This window comes from Sesamum indicum, linkage group LG11 (assembly GCF_000512975.1).
Source record: "Sesamum indicum cultivar Zhongzhi No. 13 linkage group LG11, S_indicum_v1.0, whole genome shotgun sequence".
Taxonomy (NCBI): domain Eukaryota; kingdom Viridiplantae; phylum Streptophyta; class Magnoliopsida; order Lamiales; family Pedaliaceae; genus Sesamum; species Sesamum indicum.
In genome coordinates, this window is record NC_026155.1 from 8977946 (window position 1) to 8998686 (window position 20741).

Genomic DNA, 20741 nt, shown 5'->3' on the forward strand with positions numbered 1-20741 from the left:
AGCTCACCAACACACCCTCTAAATCGAATGTCTGGAAGTTCAATTTTATGAGGTGGGAATCAATCTTGCTGCATTGTCTAGAAGTAAACACTGAAATTAGTGATTCTTTTTACCAAACATGTCTTATTGATCTAAGTTTATTGGAATTTGAATTTATTTATGGATTATGATATGTAGCAAGTGACAACATGATTTTGTTTTGCAACAATCATATTTCACAAACTTATGAAAGTCAATATTGCAAGAAAACACACCAAAATCTATTTATGGGCTCTTTGCCTCTACTTCCACAAAGTTAGTTACTTAGACATGGCTCAGTCTCCCCTAAACTTGGATAACCCATCAATTTGTTCAATCTAGCAGCATTCAGACTATTGATTATAAGAGAACTTAGGTTACATTCGAATTGTTCAATCTAGTAATATTCGAATTTATTTGAATAATTCTAAATTCAACGAATTTCAAATCCTTCAACTTTGAATTTTTGAACTATGTTTTGTTAGATAATAGTGATGGATTGTAAATTATTCGAATATGAAATCATTTAGAATCCTTTCTTCAAGTCATCCACTCAATCCAAATCCATCAATGTGGTTAATGAACTAACAAAATTTCTTGGGACATTAAAGGCCAGCAAATGCAAGCGGATACCGGTTGCACTTTGATTCTGCCATGGTCTATTGTTCCACTCACAGTCCTGATTCATGCTAATGACTACAACAGAGTAGTCGGTACCCAACCTCAGCACTTCTTGCATCTGGCCTGCCCGGTTAGCTATAGGTTGCGTGAACCAGGGCAATAGAAACTCTAAAGACATTCCACATCCCAAGTTTTCTCGGCATGAATAGAAGCAGAATATGCTTCGTCAGTCGTCTCTCTAACAAATCGGAAAAGCAAGCATCAACTACGTGCTGCAACTGAGACTAGTAAATACTCCAAAGCAGATATAGATCAGGAGTCATAATGATGTAAATTACCAATGTGTTTATAGACCTGAATGCTGAGGGTTCCCAACAGAGCCAAGTCGCTGTTCAACAGCCTTGTGAACCTGTAGGTTAACTTGAATGAACACACAGATACGGCTCAGGGATAAGAGAAAAAATATAAGCAATCAATTGGCAAATGCATATATACACTTACAAATTGTGAAGGGTAGAGAACTCACATTATAGTACATGAAAACATTCTAAAGTCTTAATTTAATCCTTTCTGACCATTTGAAAATATCAGAGTGCACTTTATCTCCTCCTATCTCTTCTCCGGTGGCACCTGCTGCAACTCTAATGATATCTTCAATTAGAGCAAAGTTTCCCATTATATCAACATGAGCACCACTTTGGGTTCCCCTGCCCTCTAAAAGAGTTGTAGGAGGGGCATGATTGTACTCTCTTAAGAAGGTACGTATTCCGGATGGATTGAATCTAGTCTTTCCTCGCCAACCTTTGGCAGACATAAATCCAGCACTTAGAACTGGGACGGTTTCATCTCCATCAACCGAATATACTCCTCCTTGCAGACAATGGTTGTCATCTGCACCATCAACTGAGGTGTCAATCTGGAAAGGAATAAAGCACTCTGCAGCAGGACTGAACTTATATACATATGCTCTTTCAGTAGGGATCCCTACTCCATACATTGAAAAGATTTCCATGTCTGGTGCGTTTGGTAATCTGGAAAAATATTATGGAAATATTAGTGATATAAATATTAACTCAATCTCTTAAAGATTACCTGCAATTCACTAATTGAAATAGAACTATAAGCTGGTGCAGGCTATTATATGAGAAATACTGGAGATGAAGCAAAAGAAATATCCGAACGACTCAACCAGACAAATGAAGATGAAGGATGGACAAGATATGCAGAGTTACTTGCAAGTACAAAGTAAGAGCATTACGTTGTTTCAAGGGGATTTGACCAGTATTTGAAATGTTCATACTTTTTGTCACTCAGATCATCAGCAATTCCATATGAAAAATGGGCACCGCCACGCTTCATCATTTTTGGTGCAACAAAATGAAGCAGATCCAAGATCGAACCAGCTGTGTAGACTTTATAATCAGCTACTGCTTTGATTCCACCAATGCCCATATCATGGTACTCTGTCCATACATCACGGCAGGTTATGTTTGCCAGATTGTTTCCCTTGAAAGCACCCTATAAGATCACCCAAAACTCAAATAAATGAATGAAGATTTTCTTGATGTCAAGAAAGACACTGCTCTTTGGCAACAGAAATAGATTTGAGGAAAATAATTATTCTGTTTTTGTCCTTTCACAGGCACACACGGGGACTAACTCAATAAGTAATATAGTAAAGTTTAACGGTGACTAGATGTAGAAGCTACAGCCCTTAGGTTGTCTAAATCACAGTTAAAGATAGATAATAAAATTGGTCACAGCTTAGATCTACAACATTCTGTGAGATACATGCAGAATTATGAGAAACTGGTTTTGGGGCATTGGATTATAGGTTTAGACAAATGGCTTGGCCAAATTAATCAGTGAATGTTACTATAGAAGTTACCCTAAAATCAACACTCCCAATGTCTGATGAACGTAAATCAGCCACATCTTTTCCAAATGATATAATTCTTCCATACTTCACCCCACCAGAATTAGCCAAATCCTCTGTCCTGTTATAGCCTGCTATCTGATCATTGCTGTTCTTCTTTGAACTACACGCATGACCTTCTTCTGGCGACCAATCAAGTCCACCCCAGATAGTGTCCCCACCCTTTGGTATCATTGACATTGTTGAGTCCCAAGTACGAGTCATGCGCATCACATGCTGTAGAGTTTGAAACCCAAATACATCCCTATCCAAAACACCTGGTGCAATGGCCCTGCATAAGCAGAAAGAAAATTAAACCTGAGGTTGAAGATAATCAGTTTTGAGACAGGGCAGAGTTCTATCTCCCTTTCCATGAGGCAAATAACACAAAGGGAAACTTTCACAGATCTTTCATGCACATACTCAGAGTTAAAGAAGATGCATTATTAGCTGCGCTTTAATAGAATAGAGAAGCAGGTCTGGCTAGAAGCAATGCTATAATAAGTTCTTCCAGCTAAACGTATCAATATAAATAGTATTGGTATGAAATATAACACTATCCAACTCAAAAGTATCAACCGAAAGATAAAACAACAGAAAACTCAATTTTCATTTGGTGGTAGCCACTAGCCACTCCTATATTTTGAAGGCACCAATAATAAAAATACCAACACAGCATGCAGGAGTGAAGCAGGGTGCACCGAGGTCTAAGTTTGAACACATTGCTAAGCTCAAATGATTACCAGTACACAGTATCTACATCCAAATGACAAAAATATTCTTATTCGGAGGAATAGAAACACGACGGATACATAGCAGTTCTCCTATTATTTTTAAATGGTTGATCACACAACAATTAAATACAGTAAAAGAGATGCGCATCAATGACAATAATCAAGACCGAAAGTTAGACATAAACCTCGCAATTGCTATATCTTTGGCTTCAGCAGAGAACAATCCTGAAACTGCTTTAGGAACACCCAGGAAAGGTCCACCAATGTTCATTACAGCCTTTATATGCTCAGCACACCAATTTGGTCCACCCCCACCACCCATTGGTTTAGGTGCCTCCACCCACTTCATGAAATGCAAGAAATACAGAACACCCATTGAATGTGGAACAACCACCACCTTTTTACCGCCACTCGTAGCAACCATGAGCTCTATGTTACTTTTTATCCTGCTGAGAGTTTGGTCTCGAACCTGATGATAAAACATAAAGAAATAAAAAATAATTTATCTGATTTAAAAGAGCATCACAGGGATAGGAAACTTCAGAAAAGATATTGTAGTGACAAATTATGTCAATGAGTTAATTGCATAATAAACAATTACATGTTAGAGAACAATCAAAAGGCTGCTCTTCACATGAAGGTTATGAATTCAAATCGCTGAAAATGTCCTCGCTTTAGCAAGGGTGAAATTACATACTGCAAACCCTTTTAAGACCCTAAAGTGGCAGTGACTCATCTGTAAAGTGTGCCTTTTCTCAGTATTCAGTTCTTTGCTGCTTTATTAGATTGTTTAGAAGATTATAAGCACCTAAGCAAGAAAGCACACCTCAGTATTTTGGAATGAGAGCCTCCAATCGTATGCTGCCATATACATATTTTTGTCCTCATATCCAATACGAGCCAAGTTGGCTATTAAAACTGCCCAAACAAAATAACCTGGAGCGAAGTAATCAGCTGCTACAAGGCCAGAAACAGGCCTGATCTTTATACCAGGAGGATCCAATCCGGTTTCATTATCCAGTGACATGTGCTCAACCCAGCACAAGGGTCTGCAAAAGTAGTGTAACTTTTTGATAGAAAACATGAAAAAATAGCAATGCCAAGAGAAAGGGAAAAATTACGAATTAACAAAAGCCCAAAGAAATTATTCCATTCGTAATGAAAAATTAACAGACATAAACACAGATCTGCATTGATCATACACACTGGAGGACAAAATGTAAGGAAAGGTTTCAATAGAGCACATGACCATTATCGTATTATTAAATAATAATCGTGAGAGACCAATAAGGAATTGCTTCATTACCAATGAGTTGGAAAAAGAAAAAATGGTCTAGAACATCACTTCTTCAGGAGTATAAGCGTTTGGCACTGCACCTCAATTTGAATTGCCAGACACATCAAATATTAGTTGAGTATTGTGTCACCAATTTCTATCACAAGAAGGAATTGCTTCTGGAGCGGAGAATTTATGGCAGACTATTGAAGAACCAAGCAAACATTTAGCCCCTACGTTGCACCTCAGTCAAGTTTGTAGTTTCATCTTCGTCATCATCGATCTCATAAAGTAATGACATAAACAAGTGTTTTTTATAAAGTAAAGTTGACAATAACCTTAGTAGCCAGATCCTTTTTACAACTCCTTCCTTCCCTGACCACTTACAAACAGATAAACGCAGCATGAAAAACCTCTTTCACTCATCTTCTTCACAACAACATTCATGTATATCGTTCACTTCTTTTCAGCCCGAAAGCTGACATATCTGAATATCAAGGGCATTAATATAATGGTGGTCGCTGGCATTTACTTTAGAAACCAAAGGTGAACCCATGCGTTATACAAGTTCAGATTACATGAGGTAATTAAAGAGCAAATTTTAAGCTCTCGTCACTTGAAGCTTCCATCTGATTGATCAGATACCTATCCATCGTTAATTGCTGGACCAATTAACCTAGACACATCTAGTAATTTGTTCTAGCAAATACATTTCAATCATTCATCATTCCACATTAAGAAATAATGAAAACAACTGGTCAACTAAATTCCTTTCCAGTCCCATAAAAAGGAAAAGAAGAATGAAACTGAAGCTCTCAGAGAGCATTAAAACATTTTTCACATGCATTTTCTAGGAAAACTAAGCAAGCCCAAATCTATAAAGCGACTATCAAGAATCATTTACAGAAAATGAAATGTCATAAACATTACCCTATCTGTTGTTGGAAAATAAACCTAAATCCATTATGAATCTACCAAACATTTCCGCCTACTAAAATTTCCACTTTAAAAGCATACGTGTAAACAACTTTATACACCATCACAACATATGTATTCCACATTATAGATGCAAGCCATGTGTGTTTTTCCTCCACCTACCATCCATTTATTCATTCCCTTCAAAGTAAACTTAGTGGATATTCATAAAGTAGAATTTAAGAAGAAACACAAGTTTCAAATAGAAGACCATCCAATATGCATCAAGAGGTTTCAAGGTTTGATTGATTACCTTTTATAGACTTCACCAAAGGTACCACCCCAGAGTCTCTTTCTGAACAACCCCTCAGCACAAGCGTGCCCTTCCCACAACTCAAGCCCCCCGGTCACTATCCCAGGAACAAAAACCACTGGATGCTTCGCTTTCAACCCATCCTTGGCTAACTTCACTCCCGGCGGATCCGGCAGTGGGCCAGTAATCGCCTCCGTCACGTACTGCGGAAAGGACGGTGGCATTGCGTTGTAAAGGAACAGCAAAAACCACCACATCGAGCATATGCATCCAATAAACCAGCAACAACCATCCACACAGCTCCATTTCTTCCTTGATTTCTTCGCCACCGAACCCGAGTGCAAATTAAGATTCAAATTAACATTCAAATTCGCGGAACCCGATTTTGAATTCTCCTCCGATTCCTTGCCCTTTTTCTCCTTATTCTCATCCGATTGGTGCTCTGGATTCTCAGACCTCTTCCCTCCCCCGCCTTTTCTACGCCTCATGATCGCCATTTATACGCTAACTCTACCTATACACTCTATATCACTGTCTACAACATGCACAAGCGTATACCTACATCCAACAATCGTATCAACCCTACTCTTTCCATATCCCAGTTCATCCCAATCTTCCTTCTCTCACTGCTGGATGCCAAAATTATATTTATCAATTCATTATGACATTACCATATCAAAATCAGCTTTTCAAGAAACTAAATTAATCACTGAACAGCTAATTAACATTAATTAAACCCCCAAACACCAAGAATTTCCACTGCCGTTCTTGCAGATACAATCCTACGAATTACATACAACCATATGAGTCTTGTCTGATGAGGGGTTATCAATTATGAATATTCTGGCGAATGAGATTGATTTTACACACTAAGTATTAGTTATTTCCGGAGACTTCAAGATACGATCCTCTGCAGCACAGTGCAGTGCAGCGATTGATGCCGCTTCAAGCAGATGCTTCCAGGTGTTGTACATTTTGATTTCAACTGGACATTTTCGGAATTTCAGGGGGAGTTTGGAGGATCCTAGAGCAAGTAGTGACTACATACTTGATGTAGCTGTAAAATATTAAATAGGATTAATTATGTAATATTAATAACATTGACATATTGCTAAAAAAGGTCTCATAAATTTTTAATTGGGACTTCGTGTACCACTATTATAGCTGTATCTATATTTTTATCATAATTTATTATTTTATTTTTTTTCTTCCAACGTGTCCGTTTATTTGAATTCTTAACGTATTGAATTAGTCTTTAAATTCGAATATATATAATAATAACATAACATATATTTGAAGATTAAATATTATTCGGGACAGAATTTTAATGAGCGTATCATTAAGCGGTGTTTGCCTAATTTTATTTAATAAAAAATATAATTTTTTTTTATGTCGTATAAAATATTTTTAAAAATTATGAAATATTAAATGTTATCATAAAAATAAACACCTGCAGTGTTTTGAGAAATAAGATTATAAATGTTATAAGATGTTAATTTTTGAACTCTTATAAGATATTTTAATAATTTTTTTTTATATAAGATCAAAAAATACAGTAAATTATTAAGATTTGCATCGTTTAAAATGTATTTTAGTCTAAATAAATATAAAAATAAGAACCAATGGAAGAATTTCGAACTTTTTATTCTCTATGCACTCTTGATCCAGCATAATATAAAATCAAATATATATGGGTAAATTACAACCACCTTCCATGAGGTTTGGCATAATTATAATACCTCATCGTTATTTGAAAATTACAAATACAACCTAATTTTAATGTCTATCGAATAACGAGCCCATTTCCTTCAGGTTTTCATCTAATTTTTTTGTGATGAACTGATCAAAATGCCCTTTTGAATTATAAATTATAATTATATATATCTTATAATTTTTTAAAATATTCTTATGAACTAATATTTCCTTTACATTATTTATTTTATTTACCCTCATATATTTTTATATGTTTTTTAATTTTTTAAAAAATTCAACAAGAGTAAAATTGTAATGTCCACTTCACCATCTAAAAGTTACATAATTATTTTCTATTTGATGAGAATATTTGTAATTTTTTCAAATAATAAAAAAGTACTCGTAAATATACTAAACCTCAAAAAAGATAATCGTAATTTATCATCTGCATATATGTACGACTGGATAATGTTTTTGAATAAATAAATGTAACATTTATCGAAAAATTTAAATAACAACAATCACATCACCAACTTAGTCTTTACTTTTTTTAGCACATATATATATTCTAAATATAGTGTGGTGCAATTATTTCTTTTTTATTTAATTAATGTATATTTTTGTAATAAAGTAGCACATATATATATTCTAAATATAGTGTGGTGCAATTATTTCTTTTTTATTTAATTAATGTATAGTTTTGTAATAAAGAGAGAGTGACAAAATATTGTAGGGCTGGTGGCCCTTGAGATATAGCATTTTTTTCCTCAATATAAGTAACAATACTAACAAATTATATCGATTCAATCAATATATTAATATAATTAAAAATAGTAATAAATTACAAAAATTCAATAACCTATATAAAATAAAATAAATATCCACATATATGATGGGATTCGTAACCTTAAACTGATTCATTGGACTTTAATCTTAGTCTTAATAATTATGTTAAGACATCATAGACCTTAAAGCTTAAGTCGTTGCATTGTCCCCGACAACCATTAGTAATTGTGCCGCGTATGATGTGATTAATGCACTGTTGTGTATAGTATTATCTGAGCGGGTAGAATTTTATGAAGTTATTCTTGAAAAACGACTTGATTAGGAAGAGAATATTTTCAAATTTATAAACTACACAAATTTCTCGTCTACACTGTTACGTATGCCAACATCAGATATTAGGTGTTCCATTATTCATCTATTTTTTATGCTGCTTTAAAACTTTCTAAAATGTTTTTACAGACTAAGTGGATAATTTTTTTTTTTTACAATTTTTCAAATTTATCCATCCACCTCGGTCGTTTTTTAAATTTAAAAATAAAAAATAAAAAAATACAGTAAACACAAAGTTGATAATTACAAGCCTCCATCCAAAATTTACAAAATTTTATCAAATATCAAGAATATTAATAATTTTTCAAACAACGAAAAAAAATGCATAAGGACGTCAAATTTCATAAAAGCTCATTGTAATTTTGCTATAACTAAATCTAACTTTTGAAGATGTAGACATAATTTATTCTTAAAATAATGATTTTACATATATCTTTAGGGTTTGTGGAATCTTATGGGAGGAGCAAAAGCAGTCCAAAAAGCTGATGGTTTGATCCGTCGGAACCTACTGGAGTTCATCTGACTTCACCTACCAAAAAGTTGAATCTTTCAACCAACTTCTGGATTATCCCATAAGCACTTCCACTAGAAAAAGCCTGAAAATCGCACCTTAGCCCCTGAACTTTGAGAAATGTTGTTTATGCCCCTGGAATTTGTCTATTTTCACTCGTTTGCACCCTTACTACGACTGATGAATGATCCTCGCACGTTGTCTGAAACAATTTGGGTGTGATGGAATGCTATGAATTGATTTATGGAGAAGTAGACTTTGACCCATTTCTTTTTTTAAAATAAAAAATAAAACGAAATTGGCTATTTATAAAGAATTTTTTTTTTCGGAAATTTGAAATTACCTAAACATAGCGTTACAATTTTGATCTATTTTTTTTTTTTAATAAAATTGGACAACTCCTAATATGATTGATTATATATCTCAGTTATGGTATTTGTACACCCGTATTATTTAGATAAGTGTATCATTGATTTTCCAATTCCCAAATATTCACTTTTTAGGTAAATTAGTTAGTAAAATAATTTATTTTTATAAAGTATAGGGGTAATTCGTTAGAATATCTGTAATTTATAAAGATCATCACTAGCTGCATAGTTGGGAAATAATTGATGAAATATGTCCTTCCAACACTACCAATTCAAAGTTGATGGTACAAGCAAGATCAATTGCTGCCTTCGTTGCAAGAGTTCTGAGTACTACATATCATTTTAATATTTTAAAGTTTAAATAATTTAAATAAAGTTCATTTAATGTTTTTCTACTTATTTATTTAGAAATATATATAATGACACGTAGATGTGACAATTAGATTCGAACCTGACAAGATTTGCCTCGCACCTAATGAGTTGGGTTCGGATCCCAAAAAAATTAAAATGGGGCGGGTAGTGGGTTCTAAGAACTAGGACCCGATCGAGTCCGAGGGTGGGTCCTGGGTCCTTAAGGACCTATCTTGGGACTTATCCTGGAAAATTTTTTAATATGTCTATATATATATATATATTAATTATTTTACCTTATTTTGATAGAATAAATACTAACAAAATTATATCATTTTATTTGTTTACTGTTAGGTATTTGTTCAATAATTGATGAAATGAAAAAATTGTCCCACAATACTTAACGAAAAAGAAGTTGATAGTAATGTATAATTATTATAAATTGTTTGGATTGTTTTGTTATGAATAAATTCATTTGTACTTGAGAATTTATTTTTTGAACTTGAATATTTGAGTTAGACAATAAATAATTTTATTTGTAATTACTATGTTAAATTTTCTTTTATATATATTTGTAAAATAAATAAAAATAAAAATAATTAGATCTATCGGGTTATACCCATCCTGATGAGTTTTGTGCTGAGGCGGGTGGGTTCCGGGTCCTCCCTGAATTGGCGGGGGGGGGGGCGGGGGGAGCCCGCCTCATTGCCACCCCTAATGACACGCGGTAGGAATATCAAGATGGTTTGAGATTCATGGGTTCAACCAAACCAACTAGTTTTGGGTTGAGTTGGGTTAGTTATATTTTAAAATGAATTGATATGAGTTGGAATTAAATAAAATTATATTTTATATAGGTTGAATTTGAGTTGTGAATAGGTTTAAAACGGGTTTTTAATTATGATTAATGATAATTATTTATCATAGTTTTTAATTCATAATTATAAAAACATAGGCAATAAAATAAAATTAATCTCATATTACGAAAATATATAAGAATAAAAGAAAATTGAAAAAAAAAAAGAAAAAAAGTTTTCACACTAGATTAAAACTTTTCCACTTTTTTAGGGAAGTGGCATAGAGTCACAATAATAAATATGGGGCTACAATGTTTTTTAAGACATCTTTGAGGCTATGTTTGCAAAAGTTGGGAGCAGCTTTGCTGAAACAAGGGCTTTTTTTTTAAAAAAATTTAAAATTTTCACTTTTGATCAAATTTAATTAATCATATGGTCTAATTTTTAAATATATTATGATAACATCTAGCAATTTTTTTTTAATAATAATGATAAGAGATTATGAACTTAAATTGAGAGTATTTGGAGAAATAACTATTTTTAAGGAAAAAAAAATAATTGACAGGAGATAATTTTTTTTGGTAAATAATTGTGTGGTGTATTCAAAGTTATGGCTACAACTCAGGGTAAATTACAATTCGTCATTCAAGCTATATCGTATATATATGAATGTTTCTCGATCGATGTTTTGTTGGAAAAATATTATACATTTAGAAAAACTTCATTACATTGCTTTAAGAATCACATGTGTACTGTATGTAGTATGTTTTCTATAGAAATATTGATTAAAAAACAGTTATATATAACAAAGCGTAAATTCATAAAATTAAGATTATAAATTAAAACAAAAAAATGATAACATTTATTTAAATAAAGTGCTAGTCCTGCATGTGCTTTTTAGGTCTTGTGGATGTTACATTCTAGTATAGGTAAAAAGTGAAAAATACTTTCTTTGTCCTCTAAAATTGAAAAGATATATATAAAAAAAGAGCTAAAATCTATGTATTTTTATATGGGTTGAGTCAGATCCATCCCGATTTGATCTAAAGGCCTAGAATTTTAGGTTCTTGATTGACATATACGTCGCATCATCTTAGAGCCGTTAAGTGGCATCGTACAGTGAGAATAACTATAAACAGATGAATAATAGATGCACATTATGCTTTTAAGTGCGTTCTATTATTGTTTTTATATCAGACCAATCAACCTAAACTCATTTCTAGTTTGAACGTCATCACCTCTTACTTTTATTGTGGATTTCAGACTTATTTCCTTCAACCCAAGACCCGAAATGGGCGACCTTAATCTCACCATGCTTTATTTAACACATCAAGCAGTTTGATAATTGACTCATAACCCACTTTTTTGAAAACAAAGGTATTATTAGTTAGGATAAATCACAACAACCTCCCCAAGATTTTGTAAAATTGCAAATACCCCATTATTGTTTGAAAAATTACCAATACCTCCTTGATTTTAACGGTCGTTTAACAATTAACCCAATTTATTTTAAATTTTTTAATTTTTTATGGACTAAGTAGATAAATTTTTTATAATTTTCAAATTTTTATCATCCACCTCTTTTGGTTTTTTTATAAGTTTTTAAATTTTTTTAAAAAAAAATTAATAAGGGCAAAGTTGATAATATTATACATCCATTCAAAAATTACATAATTGCATTAAACATGAGGGGGGCATTTGCAATTTTTCAAATAACAAAAGACATTCATAATTATAAAAAAATTCAGAGAAGTTGGCTGTAATTTACCGTATTAATTATAATTCATTTATTCAATGCGCAAACATTGAGTGTGATATGAATTTAATATTGATTTATATAGAAATATACAAATATTAAATTTTGTGGGCCTGGAAAAGGCAAACAAAACTGCAACGCCATACAAAGCCCAAAAGAAATCACGTATGGACCAACGAAGTCACCACAATTACTCAAAAGTAGCTTATTTCAACTTTTTATTTTTCTATCTATTCTATAAATAACTGAGATTTTTAAATAATACCAAAGCCATAAAAATGATCATTCTAACTTAATATGCATCCATATAGTTTCCAATGTTTTTTTTTTTTAAAAAAAAAATTAGAATTATATACGCAATCACTTTCTTTAATAGTTAATAAATATAGTTATATTGTTTTTTCCTAAAAGTTTAATGTAATTATACATAAACTCCTTGCAGTTTGAAAAATTGCATTTACTACTCTTGGTGTTTGTTTCTATATAATATATAGATCCCCTAGTTAGTCAAACTTCAGTAATTTTTTTTCCGATTAATTTATTACAGGTAAAACTAATTTATCTAGACCAAATTATCCTTATAAGGATTTATTTGGTTTCTAGAAAATGAGTAATAAGTCAACAGGGGTAATGTGGATTTCATTCAAGCTTTTGCTAACGCAACAAATTTAGTGAATTTTGACTAATGGAGGGATCTATTTGTTATATGAAAACAAACGTCGAGATGTTAGATGTAATTTCCCAAATCATAAAAATCTATGTATAATTATATCAAACTTTTGGGAAAAATAATGTAATTATTCATAAGAAATATTATTGTGTACTTTCATTTCACATGAACTTTTAATTGACTTGTTTTTTCTTTTTTTTTTTATAGTTAGAGGATTTAATATATTTATTGAAAAGATAAAATATGACTTCATTGTGTAATTATAAAAAGAGTATCTCTATAACTATTTTTCCATTCATTAAAAATTACAATAAATATAAATATTTAAATAAGAGCGATGAACAATTATTAATTGAAATAAATCGATTTCAATCATTTATGTAGAATGTCAATATCTAACGAAGACTATTACAACCATCATATCCTGATCAATAATATTGAATAAACTAAATCTAACAAACACTTACTATTACGATAGACAATACCTACTATGCAGTAAATAGTTTTTAACTCTCACGAATTTTAACATTTTTTAAAGGACAAATTACAATGATCTCTCCGAAGACTTGTCATAATTACGAATACCCCATATTGTTTGAAAAAATACAAATATCTCCTTGATGTTTGATAAAATTATGTAATCTTTGATGAAGATACGAAATTGTCAACTTTGTTCTTACTATATATTTAAAAAAAAATTATAAAAAATTGAACGGGATTGATAAAAAGGTTTAAAAATTATGAAAACAATTATTCACTTAGGCCATTTAAGAAATTAGAAAATTTTAAAAAATAAATAAGATTATAATTTTTAATCCACAAGGGCATTTTAGTTAGTTCACCACAAAAAAATGGATGAAAATATAATGGATTGGGCTAATTGTTGGACGGCAATTAAAATCAGGAGGGTATTAGTAATTTTTCAAATAACGAGAGAATATTCATAATTATGCCAAATCTCAGGAGAGATTATTGCAATTTACCCTTCTTGAAAAAACAACCTAATGATTCAAGTACAAGACTTTTTTACAGGAGGTCTCGTATTTGAAATTTGAATCTGTGTGTGCATCTACAAATCGCCTTAAACCTCCCATACTTTGATCATACAAGTGGCAAAGTTCCTCAATAGCTATACACACTTTGTTTCAAATCAAAATACATATAAGATCAAAAACAAAAATGTAAAAGAATTTAACTTTTTAATAGCTTTTTGAATTTTAATCATACTAATTTCTATTCCTGACATCTTATAAGGTTTTTATTTAATACATTCAAAAAAAAATTAATATTTATTTTTAAAATAAAATTTAATATTTATAAGTGGAATTTTCTTTTCCATAAAATGTATGAATCAGAAGATTTTCTTTAAAAATAAATTAAGTCGAAAATCTCGACAACTAAACAAATGTATAAACTACTCATTAAATTTAAAATTACTCGAACTCGATCCGTGTATTACTCCATTAAAACTAGTCCAACTCGATTCATCTTATAATCATAAAATTAAATTCAAATACAATTTCAATTCCAGAAAAGTTTAATTCAAATTTTTAAAAGAATACACTTTTTTCAGCTGAATTTATTTCCACCCCACAAACCAATGTTACAAGCAAAGTGAAATAAATAAAGAAAGAAAGCAGGTAGCTCGTCATCTTTCATTCATTGGGATTAGCGTAGAATTTCGGATTATATAATATTTAGGAAAAGTGATCAATCACATTAGAATTAGCATGTGACTGGTGTACAGTTTAAAAAAAATGGTCAATCATAAAGCAAGTGTGTGATTGAATTGGTTTAACCGAATCAGGTTCAGGCAAGAATTTTCTTATTTATCAGCAAAACAACTAATATTTCTATTTTTTCCACTCAAATCAGATTTACATGAATCAAACCTATCACAATAAAAATAATATAATTTCTTTTAATTCAAATTAGATTCTTTCCAATCAAACCAATCACTGAATATGTGTAATCTATTTTTTATGTATTGGGCATTTTTCTTAAACTGTAAATTAATCACACGTCAAGTATATCGCAGTTGTCATATAATTGGTTAAGATTCTGCGAAATTCGATCTGGATAAAATTTTTTCGTGTGGTACACTATATGATGGATTATTTTTCTTGAATTGTATGTTAATCATATGATAAAAATATTACGCTTATCATATAATTTGTGTATGTCGGACCCAAACCGCGAGAACTTTACCTAATAATTGGCGCTTCCTACTACTCCTTCGGAACTACAGCCTAAAAACAGAACCACATCAGGGAGAAAAAGAAAGAAAAGAAGGGTTTAAAAAGCAAAGGGTAGAAGCCTCAAGCTCAAAGCTCTCAATCAAAACCAAACACTTCTCCACTTCACAGTTCTGAGTTCACACCTGCTTTGTTTATTCACCTTCCTTCTCCACCCCCCTCATAATATTTGATTCTTTGAGAGGGATAAAGAAAGACGAAATTCTACTGGTTAGTGTGTGTGTATATATATATATATATGTATAAAACGTTGTTGACTCATGCCCTTGTACTGTATTGTTAATTATGATGAACAGGAATCTCTCTCTGTGATGGCGCAATTTATGGGACGGCATTAAAAGTGCCTCATCACCATCCACCAATCCTCACTACTCTGTTTTCTCCCACTTTTCCCTCCTTCTCTACCCCAAAACCTCGTTTTCCTATTTCTTTCTCAGGTCCCCTTTTTAGTATTTAATTGAATTGATATTTTTTTGTTTCTGTTTACGGAATGTGTGGATGTGGATTTGATGTTTGGTTATTGTTGATTTCTGATGTTGCAGGGACTTTTTAGAGGAATCTGTTTGCGTATTTGCTTAAACGAAAATGCTTACATGCATAGCACGTTCGAAGCAAGGGAGTGATGATTCGCCATCCGCTGATCATAATCTTCACCATTATCAGCCGGGTGAAAAGACTAACTCCAATGCTATACCTACTAAGCACGCCATTAAAGCACTCTCTTCTCAGGTTATTTGCCATTGCTGCGAAAATTTACGTTCGTTTTACTCGGAAACGGTGTTTTGAAATTGATTTTTCGTGCTTAGATCAAGGACATGGCTTTGAAGGCGTCGGGTGCGTACCGCCACTGTGCGCCGTGTGCTAACCAGCCGGCTCCACAGCCACGGAGGAACGGGAGCTTCGGAGGGGGCGGTGGAGGAGAGTCTGACTCGGTGGCGCCGGAAAAGTTCCGGTGGTCGTACAGAAGAACTGGCAGCTCGAACTCGAGCTCTACGGCTGGCAGGAGGGAGCTGGAGGCGAGGCTGAAGGGGATATCCAGCGGTGAGGGGACGCCGGCGTCGGCCAGCGGACGGCGAATCGAACCGGTCGTCTTCGTGGAGGAGAACGAGCCCAAGGAGTGGGTGGCTCAGGTGGAGCCCGGTGTGCTAATTACCTTTGTGTCCTTGCCACGTGGCGGCAATGACCTTAAGCGGATTCGATTCAGGTACCCTCTTTTGGCAATTTCGTACCATCTTCTGGTGCGTTTTTGATTGGCTGAAAGGATTAATGATAGCGATTTATTACTTGCATCATTACTTAAAAAAAAATAACATAACTATTTTTAATATGATTTAGTTTGTCTTATTCATTCATTTATTTAATTTTGCTTTTATGAAGTAGGCCATAAATGTGAAGCATGCGGACCACTTACATGATTGCCCAACCTACCTAGTCCAAATAATTTCTTGGTTTTGGATAAATAATCCAATCTTAATATAAGTATATATTTTGAAAACTAAGATGACAATTAAAAGAAAATTAAATACTACTATACATACATGACGTAGAAATTCATTACAGGTTGTGGACTGCGGTTCAAATACTCTATTATAAAATAAGATTATACCATATTTCAATTCATACGTTGCGTATAGTTGACTTACAATGCAGATAATCTTTATTATAAGATAATATATATTAATATTTTATTTAATATATATACATATTAAACTCATAATATCAATATATTTAAGAAAATATTTTGTATACAAACATATTTATGCTAAATGACATGCGATAGGTGAAAAAAAGAAAATAAAAATAATGAATTTGAAATTTATGGAAATTGTGAGTGGAGAGTATGATATGGCATGATTGATACAGTCATCATTAGCGTCCTTAGGTGTTGACGAAAACCGGTCTATGGCCCCCAAGACGATTCAATTTGCTTCGAGTGCTTAACCAACTATTAGGTAACATGTTTGCATGCTTAGTGAGAATATTTTTTTGACTAGCTTTATTTGGTAATAATTAGTGGGAGTTTAACAATTGTGTCTATATCTCATACACAGTCATTTTTACTATTTAGAAGCCTAGTTATTCATAATGTAGCTCTGTGAGAAAAATAGATAAAAGGAAGTATAGCTAGAGCATTTGATTGAGGTTTGTATAAAGTTCTTCCATCTAATTCAGTCTTTATTTTTTTCACCAGGAAGATTTTACGTCAGTTGGTTTTTTGTTTCGAATCTTGTTGCATCTTTTATTTTATTTAATATATATAAGCCACGTATATAAAATATTTTGCTAAATAAATCACGTGATGTCATCTTTATACACGTGGGGTATATATGTTAAATGGAGTATAAAGTATAATATGATTTGTAATGAAAAATCTAAGTTTGTGTACTTACTGTTTCTGGATGAAGCAGAATATGAGATGAATTTATAACAAAATCTATGGACTGATTACAGATTCTAAAGGAAATAATATTGCGAAGTTTGCATACCAGTGCGGAAACGTTAATTTAGAAGATGTAATAGAATTTAGAATAGAAAATTCGGTCGGCTGTTCATATGGAAAAATCAACATAAATGTCCGACAGTGAATGAGTAATTATGTTGGTCATCATGGAAAAGCAATGAGAAAAGAAACTAGGACTTGCTTTTGGAAAGTCCAAAAGGGAGAAACTTAGTGAAACACTGTGGTGGGCCTGTTCTCAAAGTGTTGGCAACCCCTTTTACTAATTGTTGTTGGCTTGTCGGGAATGCCATTGCATTCGTTTTCGGTAGTCTTGATCACGCCTATTCTTTGATTTGTCATCATGTGGGAACTATTTCTTGTCAACCTGTGATACATCTTGACAAAAGATGCATATCCTATGTGTGACAAGATGGGCATCTGATACTGGCTTCTGAACAAGAATCTACTCCAGCTGTGCTTTTATATTCTTGTTTCTTTTACAAGGTGAAAAATGGTAAGAAAGTAAAACATATGATAAAAGGCAGGAAGACTCTTGATATTTACTCTCTGTAAAAACTATGTCACGTCAGCAGTAAAACCCATACTGATGTTATGTGATCCACACAATTTAGTATATTCACAATTGATGAATATAAGAATTTTTTCATTAAAGATCCATGTGATTCTAAATGATTTTGAATTTTTTCATTAAATGATCTTGATATTTACTCTTTGTAAAAACTATGTTACGTCAGCAGTAAAACCCACACTGATGTTATGTGATCCACACAATTTAGTATATTCACAATTGACAAATATAAGAATTTTTTCATTAAAGATCCATGTGATTCTAAATGATTTTGAATGAATATGTTTGTTTGCCATGGAGTAGGGGTGCATGCTTTAAATACTTGTTGTAATGATCCTCCATGAAAGTTTTTGGTAGGTATGATAAGCCATTAATAGCAGAAGAGAAAGCTAACATGGAGAATACATACCCCTGTTGATTCATTCAATGTGCTGTCTCTGCCTTGTGATGGTGAACACATGTACTTGAACAGGAGCCCTACTAATCAAATACAGTTTAGGTTTATTGATATTCTAACATCTTGGTCCTTAAAATGGATGGTGGCTCACGATTCGTCCCCGTGAAAAATCTTAATCATTTCGGTTGTTGCTTGCCTCTCTGGCATTTTTCTGTTACCCCATTATTTTGCGGAGAGTTGGATGCCCTCTAAGCAAAGTCAAAAAACAATCTCATTTCTAAATGCATTGAAAAGGTCCAGTATTTTATTTGAAGCTCTGTACCACTAATCAAGAACCTTATGTAGGTCCGACTTAGTGGCTTGCCATAATAAACAACAGTTCCATGAAGCATAATTAAAGATGATGCTTTGGTTAGTTGGAATGATGCGTATATGCTTTGACCACCGGAGTTGTGGACCGATTCTTGTGATCGATATTTGCACTTCTTAATGTTGGGAAAAATATTCTTTTACTGTTCGATTTCTTGCCTTACAGTGACCAAATATGAAAAGCTACTGAATCAGAGTTCCCGTCTCTGTTTTACTGTTATGCACTTGTACTATTCTCATTTGAACTTGAATCAAATGAGGCCTCTTTGAATCGTATGATGCTTCAACTTCTATGCAATGAGTGTTCAATCCTCATTACTCTGACAAAATCTTGATCAACCTGATGGATTATACTGATCAACTCTGGACTTCTTTCATAGCCGAGAAATGTTCAACAAATGGCAAGCTCAAAGGTGGTGGGCCGAGAATTCTGAAAAGGTGCTGGAGCTGTATAATGTTCAGAGGTTAAACCTCCAAGCCTTCCCTCTTCCAACAACTCCAAGATCTGAAGATGATACCAGCTCAAAAATGGAGTCCGTTGAAGACAGCCCCGTGACACCGCCACTTGGCAGGGAGCCACTGCCTCGCACCTTAAATCGACCAACTGGAAATGGGGCAGCATACTCATCATCCGATTCCTTAGACCTTCAGTCGATGCATTCTCGATCTAACTATGATTCTTGTGGTGTTGCCTCCACTCCCAAGCTCTCAAGCATTAGTGCTGCAAAAACAGAAATATCATCAATGGATGCCTCCATGAGGAGCACTAGCTCATCCAGAGACGCTGACCGCTCTGGAGAAATATCCATCAGCAACGCCAGTGATTTGGAGACTGAATGGGTCGAGCAGGACGAGCCCGGTGTGTACATTACCATCAGAGCTCTGCCTGACGGTAGAAGAGAGCTCAGACGAGTCAGATTCAGGTCAGTTTCTATTCACTTTTCTTGAACCAAACGGGTCAATGCAACGATCTCTGCTAACTTTCATGCAGTTATTATTAAGTCTGCACAGTATGTTAACTTTAAGTTGAACCGATCATTTTTCAGCCGGGAGAAATTTGGAGAGCTACATGCTAGATTATGGTGGGAAGAGAACAGAGCAAGGATACATAAGCAATACTTGTGATGAATGGATGCTTCATTTTTCTTACTGATGGAAGTACTGCCAATTACCGAAGTGTGTGCTATAGTTATATGGAGAAGCCATTTGAGTATTGTTATGATACAAGGAGGGAGGAAGTAGTAGCCTGTATGTAAGTGATGCACCTTACATCAAAAGTCACAGTTTTGTGACCAACTTGAGAAAGGCCTTGTGGGCTCTTTTTGCTTTTTTGTTTTTCTTGGTATTCATTTACATGAAAATGTGGCATAAAATTATGGGGATTGTGATTATAAATGGCAAATCTTTGCTCTAGAGGTAACCCAACTTTGATATGGAAAGTATTGAACAAAGGGTGAATGTCAGTGGGTAAAATGCAATTTACCCCTATGTTTCTAAAAATGTTTAAATACCTACCTGTAAAAAATAAAACACTAACAAACCCTTCTGTGATATTTAAAATATAAGAAACAGTCCTCTCGGCCCCGAAAGTGCATCACACGTGCTGTTTTCTTTCTTTCTTTCTTTTTTTCTAATTTT

The 20741-nt window shown here is 33.3% G+C and overlaps 2 protein-coding genes across 14 annotated transcripts; one reads left to right on the forward strand and one right to left on the reverse strand.

Moving 5' to 3' along the window:
• LOC105173654 (phospholipid:diacylglycerol acyltransferase 1) lies at window positions 534-6805 on the reverse strand. 12 transcript variants are annotated; one of them, XR_848771.2, is made up of 8 exons: window positions 5793-6803; window positions 4115-4337; window positions 3474-3757; window positions 2528-2846; window positions 1898-2157; window positions 1166-1670; window positions 994-1048; window positions 534-877 (listed from the first exon to the last, which is right to left on the reverse strand). XR_848771.2 is itself a non-coding variant. In XM_020697972.1 (7 exons), the coding sequence occupies exons 1-6, from the start codon at window positions 6287-6289 to the stop codon at window positions 1187-1189; spliced, it is 2025 nt and encodes a 674-aa protein (XP_020553631.1). In that variant the 5' UTR covers window positions 6290-6805; the 3' UTR covers window positions 534-1048; window positions 1166-1186. The 12 variants fall into 12 exon arrangements, 4 of the variants coding, with proteins under 4 accessions (XP_020553631.1, XP_011093788.1, XP_011093787.1 ...); XR_002288070.1 differs by having other exon boundaries at window positions 534-911; XR_002288067.1 differs by having other exon boundaries at window positions 978-1048.
• On the forward strand, window positions 15314-20516 carry LOC105173655 (protein Brevis radix-like 4). Of its 2 annotated transcripts, XM_011095488.2 has the most exons (6): window positions 15315-15518; window positions 15605-15745; window positions 15851-16037; window positions 16115-16512; window positions 19484-20026; window positions 20150-20516. In XM_011095488.2, the coding sequence occupies exons 3-6, from the start codon at window positions 15894-15896 to the stop codon at window positions 20226-20228; spliced, it is 1164 nt and encodes a 387-aa protein (XP_011093790.1). In that variant the 5' UTR covers window positions 15315-15518; window positions 15605-15745; window positions 15851-15893; the 3' UTR covers window positions 20229-20516. The 2 variants fall into 2 exon arrangements, with proteins under 2 accessions (XP_011093791.1, XP_011093790.1); XM_011095489.2 differs by lacking the exon at window positions 15605-15745 and having other exon boundaries at window positions 15314-15518.

Bases quoted from the DNA above. Each gene is read 5' to 3' on its own strand.
- LOC105173654 (XM_011095486.2), bottom strand. From the start codon at position 6,289: ATGGCGATCATGAGGCGTAGAAAAGGCGGGGGAGGGAAGAGGTCTGAG. The intron at 3,758-4,114 runs GTGTGCTTTCTT...TTTTATCATCAG, and splicing joins TCTCATTCCAAAATACTGAG to GTTCGAGACCAAACTCTCAG. The intron at 1,671-1,897 runs GTAATGCTCTTA...ATATTTTTCCAG, and splicing joins TCAAATCCCCTTGAAACAAC to ATTACCAAACGCACCAGACA.
- LOC105173655 (XM_011095489.2), top strand. From the start codon at position 15,894: ATGCTTACATGCATAGCACGTTCGAAGCAAGGGAGTGATGATTCGCCA. The intron at 16,038-16,114 runs GTTATTTGCCAT...TTTCGTGCTTAG, and splicing joins TTAAAGCACTCTCTTCTCAG to ATCAAGGACATGGCTTTGAA. The intron at 16,513-19,483 runs GTACCCTCTTTT...CTTCTTTCATAG, and splicing joins CTTAAGCGGATTCGATTCAG to CCGAGAAATGTTCAACAAAT.